This window comes from Salvia miltiorrhiza, chromosome 1 (genome assembly GCF_028751815.1).
Source record: "Salvia miltiorrhiza cultivar Shanhuang (shh) chromosome 1, IMPLAD_Smil_shh, whole genome shotgun sequence".
NCBI lineage: Eukaryota > Viridiplantae > Streptophyta > Magnoliopsida > Lamiales > Lamiaceae > Salvia > Salvia miltiorrhiza.
In genome coordinates this window covers 23,012,944-23,026,389 of record NC_080387.1, presented here as the reverse complement: position 1 = coordinate 23,026,389, position 13,446 = coordinate 23,012,944, and the positions used below count along the sequence as shown (strand labels likewise).

General features: G+C 37.8%; 1 protein-coding gene across 4 annotated transcripts; it reads right to left on the bottom strand.

Annotated features, from left to right (window-relative positions):
* Nucleotides 1–355: 355 nt before the first annotated feature.
* On the bottom strand, nucleotides 356–4,182 carry LOC131007054 (zinc finger CCCH domain-containing protein 30-like). Of its 4 annotated transcripts, none has more exons than XM_057934199.1 (2): nucleotides 3,716–4,182; nucleotides 356–2,921 (listed from the first exon to the last, which is right to left on the bottom strand). In XM_057934199.1, exon 2 carries the CDS (start codon nucleotides 2,824–2,826, stop codon nucleotides 709–711), a length of 2,118 nt encoding a protein of 705 aa, XP_057790182.1. In that variant the 5' UTR covers nucleotides 2,827–2,921; nucleotides 3,716–4,182; the 3' UTR covers nucleotides 356–708. The 4 variants fall into 4 exon arrangements, with proteins under 4 accessions (XP_057790182.1, XP_057790183.1, XP_057790184.1 ...); XM_057934200.1 differs by having other exon boundaries at nucleotides 356–2,892; nucleotides 3,716–4,046; XM_057934201.1 differs by lacking the exon at nucleotides 3,716–4,182 and adding an exon at nucleotides 3,153–3,664.
* Between the last annotated feature and the right edge of the window lie 9,264 nt (nucleotides 4,183–13,446).

The window sequence follows — 13,446 nt, the reverse complement described above, 5'->3', positions numbered from 1 at the left end:
TGTTTTCTTTTTCAAAATGGCTATATCACAAGCACTCTATTAAAAATTTATGTTTTCAAATTTGAGTTTTTATTGAATAATTGATGTTGATATTTTATATTGAAAATACATTTAACATTTACTTATATTTTGATTCTCTTTAATGCTTATATTTATTTATTTAAACATGTAGTTTGGTTTTGATGCTCGCCGTGCATCGCACATACGGGCATACTATTTCTCATAAAAGAACAGTGTCGTGAAACAGCAGTATACTTCGACAGTTACGTCAACTTTGTTGAACTCCAAATACAGTTACAGCCATAAAACTAAGATACATAATCCATTTCTGAAACATATAATCTGAGAACAAATATACAAATAAATGATTTAATAGAATGCAATATCATCAGTGTCTGAGAATACAAAAGAGATAATCTTAAGATTATCCAGAGTACAAAAGATGAATAACGCCCAAACTGGACTGACTTCCAATATTACAGCCCAGATAATAAATGGAAACTCATGTTACATTAATCAAATAAATATTAAAGTTCAGTACATAATTGGGGAAAATTTTCAAATTCATTGGTAACCATAAAACTTCTGAACTCCAGCATTTCTGCAACCCATTTGACTCACTACCACCAGCCAAAAAAAGAGCCCAAAAATTTATGTACTTCCTAAGTCTTTGCCTGTATAACTGAAAATGAATTCATGTTTTGTTTACTAAGCTACGAGCTGATCGAGTTGCATCTGCTCGAGCCATGTCCCTATAACAGAATGATCAGAAGAGTCAACTTGAGGATTTGTTTTCAAACACTCACCGGATGGCGCAGCACCAGAAGTGGAAGCTGCAGGTTTCACCATCATCTCGGGTGGTGATTCTTTCACAAGAGATTGCACCCATGTCACGTCGGGTTCTTCTCCATCATTCTTAGGTTCAGCCAAAGATCTTCTAAGAAAACCTTGATCATCTGCGCCAACAGACCAATCAACTTTCTCAACAGGGGAACCCCACTTTGCCCAAGAACCAACAGGCGACCCAACAGGGGGTGCACGGCTGGGAACAAGTTCTCTGGAGCCAAGGTTGTGCAGCATCTGTTGCTGCTGCTGCTTCTTACGCTGAGCGAATGCTGAGAGACGATTGCTCAACGGGGATGCAGTCTCCAAGCTTCTTGGTGACATCCTTGGGGATGAGACACCGAAAGAAGCCTGCAAGAAATGGTGTTCAACATTTCTAGGCGAAAACATGTTAGTATTAATTGGTGATAAAAGGCTTTGCGGCTGTTGAAACTGATTAAGAACAGCTGATTTGTGCGTCGGAGAAAAAACGCCAGAAGCCACTGCCTGATCTGCAAATCTAGGTGATGACGAAAACTCAGCTGAAAATAGCTCTTCTAGATTGGAAGGAGTCAGTGATGACTTGGATCTACCAGAACGATTCAACATGGAAGAATTGGGGTGTGACTGAGAGAATGATGCCATGTCATTCAAAGCCTGTTGCTGGGCATCAAAGTCGCGAAGCATATTTAGATCAGGTGGAATATCACGAGCGCTGAGTGACGATCGGAGGCGACTTGACTGGAAGTTGCTGCCAGGAAGATGGAGAGTTGGAACATTTGGTTGAGGCCAAGCTGCAGAGTTATGAGGCATGCCGTTTGCCGTAGGCGACAGCGCATGGTTAAATGCAGGAGGAGACATGACAGAGTGTGAAGTGGGTGAACCAGGCAAAATGCTTAGAGCTGTAGCCATGTCCATGAAACTAGCTGCAGAAGCAGCTGATCTTGGAGAAGGGACACCAGATCCAGTGGAGACATACAATGGTCGAAGTTCCTCTTGGGTGTGCGCAAAAAAGCAAACTTGCCTAGCACAGCTCGTGCCATCTTTACACAGCCTTGTTCGATATTGAGCAGGGTGCAGCCAGCACTCAAACACTCCATGTGCATACTCGCACATGTCCCCTCGCCTACAAGCTCCCTTTCTAAAATCAGGACACGGAACACAGCTGTAATGGTACTTCCGAGGGTCTCTTCTGCGGGCATTTTCTCCAGGGTGAACAAAAGGACATTCAGTCCAATCATGAGAGTAGGCCCTTGAACAAGGCCTGACCTTGAATGAATACATACGGAACTCATCAGTTGAGTAGATACTATTCCTGATGTCTGGAAGAGATGGATCCACTGGATATTGTTTCTTCTCAGACACCGAATTAGAAGGGATGTCACTGAGCTTTAGCGCTGTTGGAGACGATGCAGAATCAGATGGAGAACAGGGAGAATCTGGAGAGGATGATAAAACAGGTGAAGATGCATTTGAAGCAGTTACTGAGACTTGTACACTGTTGTCACCAACAAAACCATCCGAGTAACTGTTCATAAACAAGTCTTCAAGAGCAGCTTTGGCACTAGGATTCCCCCGAGGAACTACAATCAGATCAACTGGGCGCTGACCACAAGCATCTTCAATATTCGGATCAGCACCAGCAGATAACAGCAATTTCACAACATCAACCGCATTAACAGATCCTCCAGAGGCAGCACAATGGAGAGCAGTCCACTTATCTGGGCCACACAGTCTATTCAAATCAACCTCCGGCAGAGCAACTATCAACTTCAACACATCAACACTACCATATGTAGCGGCTACCATCAAAGGTGTTCTTTCCTCCTGTGCAATCTGCTTTCCACCTTTCTTACGAACATACCAGGGGCCAGCCTCATCCACAGCAGACAAATCAAGTTCAATTGTTCTCCTGAAAGCTTCAACATCATTGTTAGCCGCATACTCAAGCAAACTGGAAAAGGAGTCCTCAGTCTCTACAGATAATTGGCCCATTCCCTTCATATTTTGAGATTTTATCACACTGGATGATGGAGTAGCAGAAGAATTGGATGTTGAATGTCCAGCCCACTGCACATAGCCCAGTTTAACCCAGTCAGCTGCACGTCAAACAACATATGTGTTCAATCATGAGGTCAAGAAAAGCAGAACCTCCAGAAATATTTAAGAAACAGACAAACAAGTAAATCAACAAGGTATTGAGAAGAAAAGCCTCTGCGTTGTTACTATGTATTAGCCCTGAATGATTAACAAGTATAGGAACTAACAAAATCCATATTTTGCAGTTTCAGGATAAAGCCCTAATAAGAGAACACAAGATTAATGCGTACATCAATAGCAGCTATCACTCTTATAAATAGGAGTGCTTATGCGCAACGGTTCAGAGCAGAGATCTGGAGTCTTCCAGTAGTCTCCCTCTCTAACAGAAATGGAAAAAAGAACATATCATCAATTGCATTTTGATAGATTACCAATACCAATATCACAGGAGAGGTATATATAGCCATAAATAGGTTGTAATTTGCTCGTAGTTCAAAAACCGAATTATTTCCATATGATTTTACCAGTCTTTTCTAGAATAACGAATCTTTTAATGGAAAAGGAATATGTGCACAAAACCTATATACCCACTCATATAAGAAAAAGCCGGCTCAACAGAGATCGTTTGATATTCTCATCAAACGACTAAAAACGCCAAATCGACGTAACATTCAACCAATCATTACGTCAATTTCAAAATCCTTACGAACAAATCGGATTCGCCCAAAAAGGAAACAGAAGTCACAGATGAAATTAGCAAAACCTAAAAGCAACACTCCAAAATGGATCAGTTCAAAGTGGAGTCAACGCAACTCAAAAATAGATAAAAGCAAGGAAACAAATGAAAACTCACCAAGGAATCCAAAAATCGAAGCCTTTGCGAAAGATCTGCGGGCGGTTCATAGTCTGCCACTCATTTACCGATCTACTGCCTTGAGCGAGAAAAAATCAGTAACATAATTAAGGCTATTCATTGTGAAGCCTTTTCACTGTATAAATACAGAGAGGGGAGTGTATAGGCGGGAGGATGAGAGATGAAAAATCGAGAGAAAGCTAAAGGGGGAAGCTTGCTTTTGTTCTAGAGTGAGGAGATGTTTTAGGTACAGTGCGCATGTATGTCTGTATTCGAGAGAGAGAGAGAGGGCGAGAGAGAGGGGGGAGGAGCGGTTTTGCAAATGAAATTGGAATTGAAATTGAAATGAAGATGAAATTAGTGGTAAATGAAATGATGTTGAAATTGACGCGGAATGAAATGCAAAATGACGATTTCATCTCTCACAACGAGGGGCGGCGGTACGGACTAGACCACGTTTGGGCCGCGGCGTGTGTTTTCTCTTTCCTACAAACACACCAACTATTAAAGTCAAGCTCGAGGACTGCACTTACACGTATGAGTGCGTTAGATTTTCTTTTTAATTTTAAATTTTAACTAGTATTTTATCCGTGTCCAATCATTCATACGTAGTTTTTTTTCGAGGAAACTTATAAAAAAAATACCACATTTAAAAGTGATAGATGTTTTTAGCTCATCTTTAAAAACAACTATGTTGTACATCAAAATGAATTAAAAAACTAAAATATCATTTATGATTCTCACCACTTTAATTTTCGCGCAACATTACACATGCTCACGATCATGATCACGACGGTGGACAAGATCGTGCCCATGATCATGATCACGATCGTGCTAAGATCACGATGGTGGACACGGTCGTGCCATGATCATGATCACGATCGTGCCCACGATCATGATCACGATGGTGAACACGATCGTGCCCACGATGGTGAACACGATCGTGCCCATGATCGTGTCTACGATGGGCACGATCGTGTCCACAATCGTGGGCACGATGATGTTCATCGTGTCCACAATTGTGGACACGATGGTGGACACGATCATGCCCATCGTACCCATAATGGTGGACACGATCGTGGGACGTGTCATGTTGTGCGGAAATTAAAGTGGTGGGAACCGTAAAGGATATTTTAGTCTTTTAATTCATTTTGGTATACAAAAGAGTTGTTTTTAAAGATGGGCTAAAAAATGTATCATTTTTAAAAGATGGTATTTAATATCTTGAACCCCCTTTTTTTAATCAAAATTTACTATATCAAAATTTAAATAGCATAATCAATAATAATAAAATTATTACAAACTCTACTTTAAAAAAATCAAATTAGAACAATCTACCATAATTTAGAATAATATAACACGATTTTTAAAAAATAAATAAATTAGAGCACTTTTTTTTTCCAAAAATAACTATATAAAATTTTAAATAGTAATATCAATAATAATTAATTAGTGGTGTTGTAGATAAATGATATAAATGTTAAAAAAAATAAAATAAAAAAGAGATTAAAATAAATTTTTGATGAACACTATCATACATGACACTTTTCATAAAGCGCCATTTATTATAATACACAAACACGCACATAGATGACGCTTGTCATCTATATTAATTAAAAAGCATGCACATAGATGACGCTCTTCATAAAGCGTCATCTATGTTATATATACATGACACTTATACACGACGCTTCTTGTACAAGCGTCATTTATTGCAATCTTGACACTTCATACATGACGTTTTTTTAACAAAGCGTCATCTAAATAAAAAATGCGCTCATAGATGACGCTTTTTAGAAAAAAGCGTCATCTATCTAGTGTCATCTATGTGCATTTTTCTAGTAGTGGAAAATATAATCAAGGATAAGATCTAGATTTACAATTGAATCATGTGTAGAGATAATCACACAACAGTTAGAAGAACTTACTTGTTATGTGGTAAATGAGCGTAATGATTTCTCCAGTTGAATCCACCACTAGAGGTATTCACGTGTATGTAGACTCGATGCAGGAACAACTCTAAGTGCACGCCTCAATCACAGAAAGCTAGGAAATCTGATTGAATACTATAGTGCAATTTAGTCCATAAAATATATTTCAATCTCTCATTTGGACTAGTATCTTTATATATATAAAAAAGCAAAATAAATGTAATTTTATTCAATTGCAAGGATATAATTGGAAATTTTGAAATTATAAATAGAAGAAAACCGCTGCCATGTAATCTACAAAACCGCAACAATGGGGTTTTTAATTAAGGACACATATTATTCAATGTACAATTGTATTCCAAACATTTTCATTTTTCATTTTTTATTTTTTCTTTTTTGTCTCTATTTTAATATTTTATTTTTAATTATTTATTTTATATATTGAAAATTATTAATAGGGCATTATGTAATTATGCTAAAACACGAATTGGTCAAGAACAATTCACACAAAAATAGTAAAATATATGTTTTGTATAAAGAATAAAAAAATACAATTAAAATGTCACACGCATAATAAAAACATGCTATCAATTATTACTATATTCGTAATTTTGATTTTAATTTTCAGTATTTATTTCATCATCAAATGGGTGAAAATTGAATTCATGATTAAATATCTAACTTTTATTGAATCAAAAGTTATAAGAGATAAATAAAATCATGCATGTTTGAATTTGTTCAAAATTATTGTTGCTTTTTAAATATGATAACTTTTTTTATTTTCTACTAATGTATGTATTTTTTTTGTATTCGTACAATTATCTTTTATAAGTATTAAATTAAGTTTGGATATCTTTACGTGTCTATTAATATTTCAAAAATAATGTGTATATGGTCTGTCAAGGACCAATATGCTTAATAACAACTATGTTTATCCGTTAAATGGTGAAGATCTTTGATGGAATTATAGCTTCACTGATTAATTTTTTGTCCAGAGTTTGAATATCATAGGTTGAATTTAATTAATTAAGCTTCATAATTCATAATTGTAGCTAATTCATATACAACTTATTTTATATGATAAATCTTATTTAATTTGTATAATTATATAAACTCCTTATATAAGTGATATTACCTATATATAGACACATGTTATATTTTTTATATGAATTACTTAGGTTATATTACAACATTAGATCACTTTGCAAATAGGAAATTTGGTATAAAATTTTAATTTTATTAGTTTATATTAATATTATAAAGCATATATATGCACAACTTACGTGATGAGGAAGAAATTGGGCACTTAAATATATTCAAATCTAACTTCAACAAAAATACGAAACATGAAGATAAAGCTGCAGATCTGAGGCTAAAGGGGAATCAGAATAAAAGTGGGGAAGCGAAAGATTTATATTCTGACTACAGAAATGCAAATTTTAAACACGTGACAACCAACGATTTGTATTTTTCAAATATTATTATTTGGGTCTGGAAACCAGACTAAAATGGGCCATAGTATTGTATATCAATAATAGACTATAAATAGATCACATAAGTTTAAATGTAAACAAGTCCTTCCATAAGAGGAAATTAAATAAACAAATGATATATTGTTTTCCAAATTTTTTGCACACTCAATTTTTTTGTTCTTAGCTCTTAGCTCGATTTTCTTCACTTTTTCATAAATTTGCCGTTGAATCTAATACCCAACTCAATATTACAGAAGTCTAAAATTATACTCACCGCGCATAGCGCGGGAGGTACACTAGTTAGATTAAACACCAAGCACTATATTTGCACCCTTGAGCGAATCAACAACACACATAAAGGGTGACCCTATAGGCCTTCATTATCGTTGATAATCAAATTAAAGTCTACACAAAACTCTTAGACTATATGAAGAACGTTTACGTGAATTCTGTAAACAAACATTTATATGAAGTTTATGTAATATCCATTCATTCATGAACCACTCGATTGAGCCTATGATCTGCCATGTGTCTATAAAAATAGTTCAATCACTTTATCTCATCTTTATTATATGACCCATTTGATCATACTCAATTACTCTAATTGAATATATGTTTGCATTGGACAATGACTTATGGTCAAATAATATAGAGAATTTAAATGTTCTCTCGAAATTCAAATCGAGGAATGAAACCTATTCTTGGCTCAATTACCATTTCCATTTGCCTCATGATGTACCCAACACAAGCCGTATCTACCCTTTAGATAGAGTGCAAGCATTGTCCTTGATCAAAGCACACCACTCAACAAACAAAATGAGTATTGACCTCAAGTCAAAGGACTATTACATACTCCACATACCATTAAATCATAGACACTAGAATAAATGATTTAATAGCAGGGTATACCAATGCTCTCCAAAGTATCCATGTGTCCATCACGAGAATCAAATATCTCGTAGTCATGAGATCAACTACATTCTCTAAGAATGTGATGCAAATCACATGCCAACCTATTACATGTCATTATTATCTCATTCTTGATGACCATTAGTTAGGGCATTTTTAGAATTACACTTTTACCATTAATGTCTCACATCATTAATAACAGTGATAATTTGAGGGAACAGATAAAAGAATAAGGTCAAACAATAAAACAAATTACTCTAATAAATGCACAAGCCCATGAAATCAAATAACATATATAAATGTGATCAAGCAAGGATGTCTCATTACAAATTGTTTCTAAGATATTCAAACTAACACTCCCACTAAATCATAGCCAACTTCCAACATGTCTAACACCCAAGCTCTCAAAGTGTTTGTTGTGTTTTGCTATACACAACGGCTTGGTGAAAGGATCAGCTAAGTTATCATCAGTTGGCACTCTTTCTAATTTCACATCGCATCTCTCTATTATTTCTCCGATCAGATGATATCTCTGGGAAATGTGCTTGTTTCTATTCGTGGGTCTTGGTTCCTTTACTTGCGCAACCGCACCAGTGTTATCACAATACAATAATACTGCACTATTAGTATTTCGAACGACACCCAGTTCTTTCACGAACTCTAATAGAGCAACAGCCTCCTTGGCAGCTTCAGATGCAGCAATATACTCGGCTTCGGTGGTGTAGTCGGTAGTAGTGCTTTGTGTGGAACTATTCCAACTAACTGATCCACCATTGAGGATGAAGAGCCAAACTATGACTTACAAAGTGATTCACGTAAAAGCTATTTAATAAAATCGGTTCCGCTCCAAGTGTTATCAGTCTAACTAACAAATCTTCAGATAGTTAGTAAGATTACTAATGTTGGGGTTCCCGGAGGGTTGATTGACAGGTGTATGGGAGGGAAGGGAATATACCTGTGGGCTATTTTTTGCAAACAAAACAAACTTAACCAAATTTCAGTTCGAAATAGGTTGTAGACTGATACTAAAGATACTTTAGTAAAGTGACATTAGTCGAGCACTGGGCTTAACTGATATCCAAGTAAGGCTTCAGTCGAGTTCATAAAATAGAGTAGAGTTATTAATCTCTCTGACTAACAGTCGTTAGCAGGATTAATAACTCAACAGCGGAATTTAAACTTAGTGCGAATAGCCTTTAGAAGAGGTTTGTCACTTGTAAAATCCTTAGTTACACTTTTTAGTTAATCCAGTTCAGTTGGAAACAGTTTGGCACAAGTAATCAAAAACTGAAGCAGATAAAGAACAATAGGATTTTTAACGTGCTTCGGAGACATCTCGCCTACATCCACAACCAGATTATTTGTCTGACAAACACTCTGGGCTTATGCTTAGAGGTGCACAGTAAACCTACCAATCCACTCTGAATTAGATTTAACACTTAGCACGCCCTGACAATGTCGTGTCCAATCAGCTAATGCTAAGGTAATTGGAGACAAAACCTTTAATATGCTCCCTCTTGGTTTAAACGGGTACCAAGGTAACCATTTAGTTTAGTTTTCTGGTACTAAACAACAACCACTTGGCTTACCAGGTGCCAAGGGACCGAACAGTTTAGTTTTCTAGTACTAAACAACAACCACTTGGCTTACCAGGTGCCAAGGGACCGAACTGTTTAGTTTACTGGTACTAAACAACAACCACTTGGCTTATCAGGTGCCAAGGAACTGATCTGTTTAGTTTAACGGTACTAAACAACCGCTGAGTTCGGTCTTAGTCTTGAACTCTATTACAAACACTCTTCTCTCTGAAATAAAAAGGTTATGTAATAACCAACTAGGATTACTGAGAACATGCTACCAAGTAATCATCAACTAGGCTAAAGATATATCTATTGATTGCCTAGTGATTCTAAGAGAGTTCTTGTAATCAGCCATTCTGATTGTATGATCTATGTTTGCTCTCTTCTTCGATTCAATGCTTGTGAAGGTTGAGCTCAAATTGATCTTTCGATTTAGTTTTTATATTGATGATTGAATCGAATTTTCTCTCTCTTCCTCCCCACCTCATTGGGGTGTCCTCCTGAGCTTTTTATAGACAACTCTAAAGAATAGATCCGTTGGTGGAGATCTCTTATTCGAATCCTGCCGTTATGAGATAGCGTCTTAATCTGCTCAAGTTCTCTGTCTCCATTCTTCTTTGATGGATGGAGAAATTATCTTCTTGTCCTTCGGTACAGATGTTGCAGTCTTTTACACAAGAGAGGAAATTTCGTCTTTTAAAGTCAATGCCTCTGACTTCTTCAGAGATTGCAGCATGTCTTGGAGGTTAACCACGTAGCATTCAATTCTTCAGTTGAAGCGAATGCCATGACTCGTAGGATACTCTATTGCTTCTGATGCAGCTTCCTTCAATTGGGAGCTTTCATTTGAGCCTGCATCTCTTAATGTGTTCTGGACTTGTGCACAGCCTTCAGTCGAGCAACTCTTCAGTTGAGCTGACATCTTCAGTCATCATTGCATTCACTATCCAGTGTAGTGACGAAGCCGTCGTTTGAGCTTCGTGCAAATAAAATATCCTGTGCCCACAACTAGACTAGCTAGTGGTAAGTCCAGAGTCGAATCCACAGGGAACTGAGCAGTAACTTCTCCTGCAAGGGTGTCACTAAAAAGGGTTTGTATTCTGCAGTGTTCTGACCACAACGTGCTTATAGGCAGAACGGGTATCCAACCTAAATTGAAATAACAATGTAGATAAATCAAATAACAAAACAATTCTGACTTGGGTTTGAATCACTAAATATGAACTAGACACTCGATCATTGGTGCAAAGATTAATCACTATATTCGCATACCAGTGGTATAGGCATAAGAATTGTTGTGCCCCTATTGTCACTTGTCACGCACACTAAAACCCCTTGCCCAATCTATCCTTTCAGTTTATGATCCCTTAGAAGGGTCAGCTAATGGAAATCAACTACCCCGAGCAACATCCACGCTCTCTGCGATGGCCTATCGCTAGTTGTGCTTTGCCCAGAATGCTTTAAGATCTAGATAGACCTACTTGACTCTTACGCCGATATTTCACAGCAGTCACGGCTCCAACACTCATTGTACTATTTTGGAGGTCGATGGCAACTCGCCTTTTGCCCAAAGTATTACTTGTGGCCAGAACTCCCTAGTTAACTAGTGATCAATTAATTAACCAAGTTGTTTCAACCTTTTTGGAATCAAACCTAGTGTATCGGGAATATGCTCATATAGTTATTATGCCCAAATTAGACCTCTCGAGTTAAGTGTTCATGCTTAGATCATCTTGCCCAAATCAGAATATAAAACTTAGCCGAGCATAAAGTAAATAACACAAGCAAAAAAAATAAAGGAAAACATAACTGAAATTGAAATTGCTTAAAGGAAAATAGATGTACCTACGGCCAAAAGTGCCGTGCAAAACATGAAACGAAAAAGTACTAGATTATGCCCACAGCCCGGGCTAGCTTCCACTTCACAAAATACTGCACAACAGGTCGGTTTTTCAGCACCCTTGGCTTTAGAAGCTCTTCGGGTATTTATAGGAGTGATTAGGGCAACCTAAGGCCCAGCCCATGATGTTGCGGCCGGATCCATGCAAGCATGGAGATGCTTATCCCTTTTCAAACCTAATCTTCATGAAGATATGTTTCCTTTTGGATAAGGCGGTGGTTTGGCCTCATCGGTCTCTTTTAGATAGCTGCCGCCTTCGGCCCATATCGGACTCCCACTTGCAGTCCTCCCTCGTCCGCTTGTTGTGCCTCCGTCTTCTTCCCCTGCCTTCATTCTCTTGCCTGCCAGCTCTCGTGCGGTACTTATGGGCATAAGGGACGGTTTTGCCTCCATTCTCCTTGCTTCCGGTGCATACCTCTTTCACGAGAGGTGACAACACTTTCGACCCCTGGAGCACCTCTTGCCTACAAGCTGATCCTGCCACAGAACTACGCCCTCCCAGGCGACCAAACAACACAAACAAAAGGAAAAAGACTCGATCTAGACCTAAAACAGACACAAAAATAGAGCACAAACTTGGGCTCATCACACGCACACACTTTAAACACGATTGTCCTCAAGCGTGCATGCATGATTTTGCCCAAGTACAGACACGGACGAAACAGACACACAAAAACATAAGAAAAACGAAAACACACAGCATGCTATACTTTCTCAGTTCATCAGCAAAATGAAGATTAAAAGAAGCAATTAGCAGTATGATCAAACAAAAAAAAATGCCATCAGTTGAGTCTAGATCGGGTTCTGGGCATAAGGATGTTCCTCCCCTTTCACTCTTTCTCTCAAGTGTTTGGGCTCGTGTTTACACTCCGGACATCTTGATTGGGTTCTGACCATAAGCTTGCCTATCTTCTATTGTCTTCCCCTTTAGTCAAGGCCCTAGGTGTATCTCATTAGGTCTTTCATTGGTTGTAATGTGGCTTAAGGCACAAGGTGGAAATTTTTGGTACGAGGCTAAGGTCATTCTGAACTTCGTTCTGGGCACATGACTTCCCAGATTTTTAAAACCCTTGCCTATTCTTGCGGGCCTAAGCACATTCTTCTCCTTATTCTTCCTCTTTTTTTTTTCTTTTCTTTCTTTTTATGTATGGACTTTTTCTAAGGTGGGGTGAAATTTCCCATTTTTGCATTTTTTTGTATCAGTCCTGCCATTAAGGTCCACTACACTATCTTCCCTTCTTTTGTCCTTAAGTTCAGTCTGACCGGGACGGTTCGATTCTGGGCAAATTTATGAGTGAATTCAAACGAATTATTAAGCTAAAAAAGGGTTCACAAGTGATAGATGTAGGGTAGGTCGATTTGGCTCTGTGGGCTAAAGAAAGAATTTGCCTAAATCATCTAACACACTTAGACTATGTACTCAGGGTTCGACTAAGAATCAAGGCAAGTTCTAGCATTACCCTAAATCAAGATGTCAATATTCACACAATGAAAGAAAGAATTGTTATGGGCATAAAACCGCAATTTTTTTTTAAAGCTCAAATCCTCACATGGTATGCCCAAATCCTCATCCATCGTCCTCAACTACATACGACACAAAGCTTGTAGACTTCCACTTACAAAATTGAACTCTTAAATCATCAAAACTGAGTAACCTTGATTGTACAGCATGCTTGACACAAAACTTTTAAAACATTAAAAAGATATCGGGTCTTCCCTCCCACTCACACACTTTGCCTTTAGGCAAAGGGTGCGAGAACAAAGATTACCCAGTGCAACCACAACAGACGCCTCGCCCCCCCCCCCCCCCACACTTTGCTTTGGGCAAAGTGGGTGTGTGGAGGGGGTCAAGGTAAACAACAAACACGAACAAAACACACGAGACAAGCTAACAAAAGAAAACACAGAAAATGGCCATTGCTTTGGGCGCCTGCACCAA

Excerpts from the sequence above, each read along its gene's own strand:
- LOC131007054 (XM_057934199.1), bottom strand. The coding sequence starts at position 2,826 with ATGAAGGGAATGGGCCAATTATCTGTAGAGACTGAGGACTCCTTTTCC.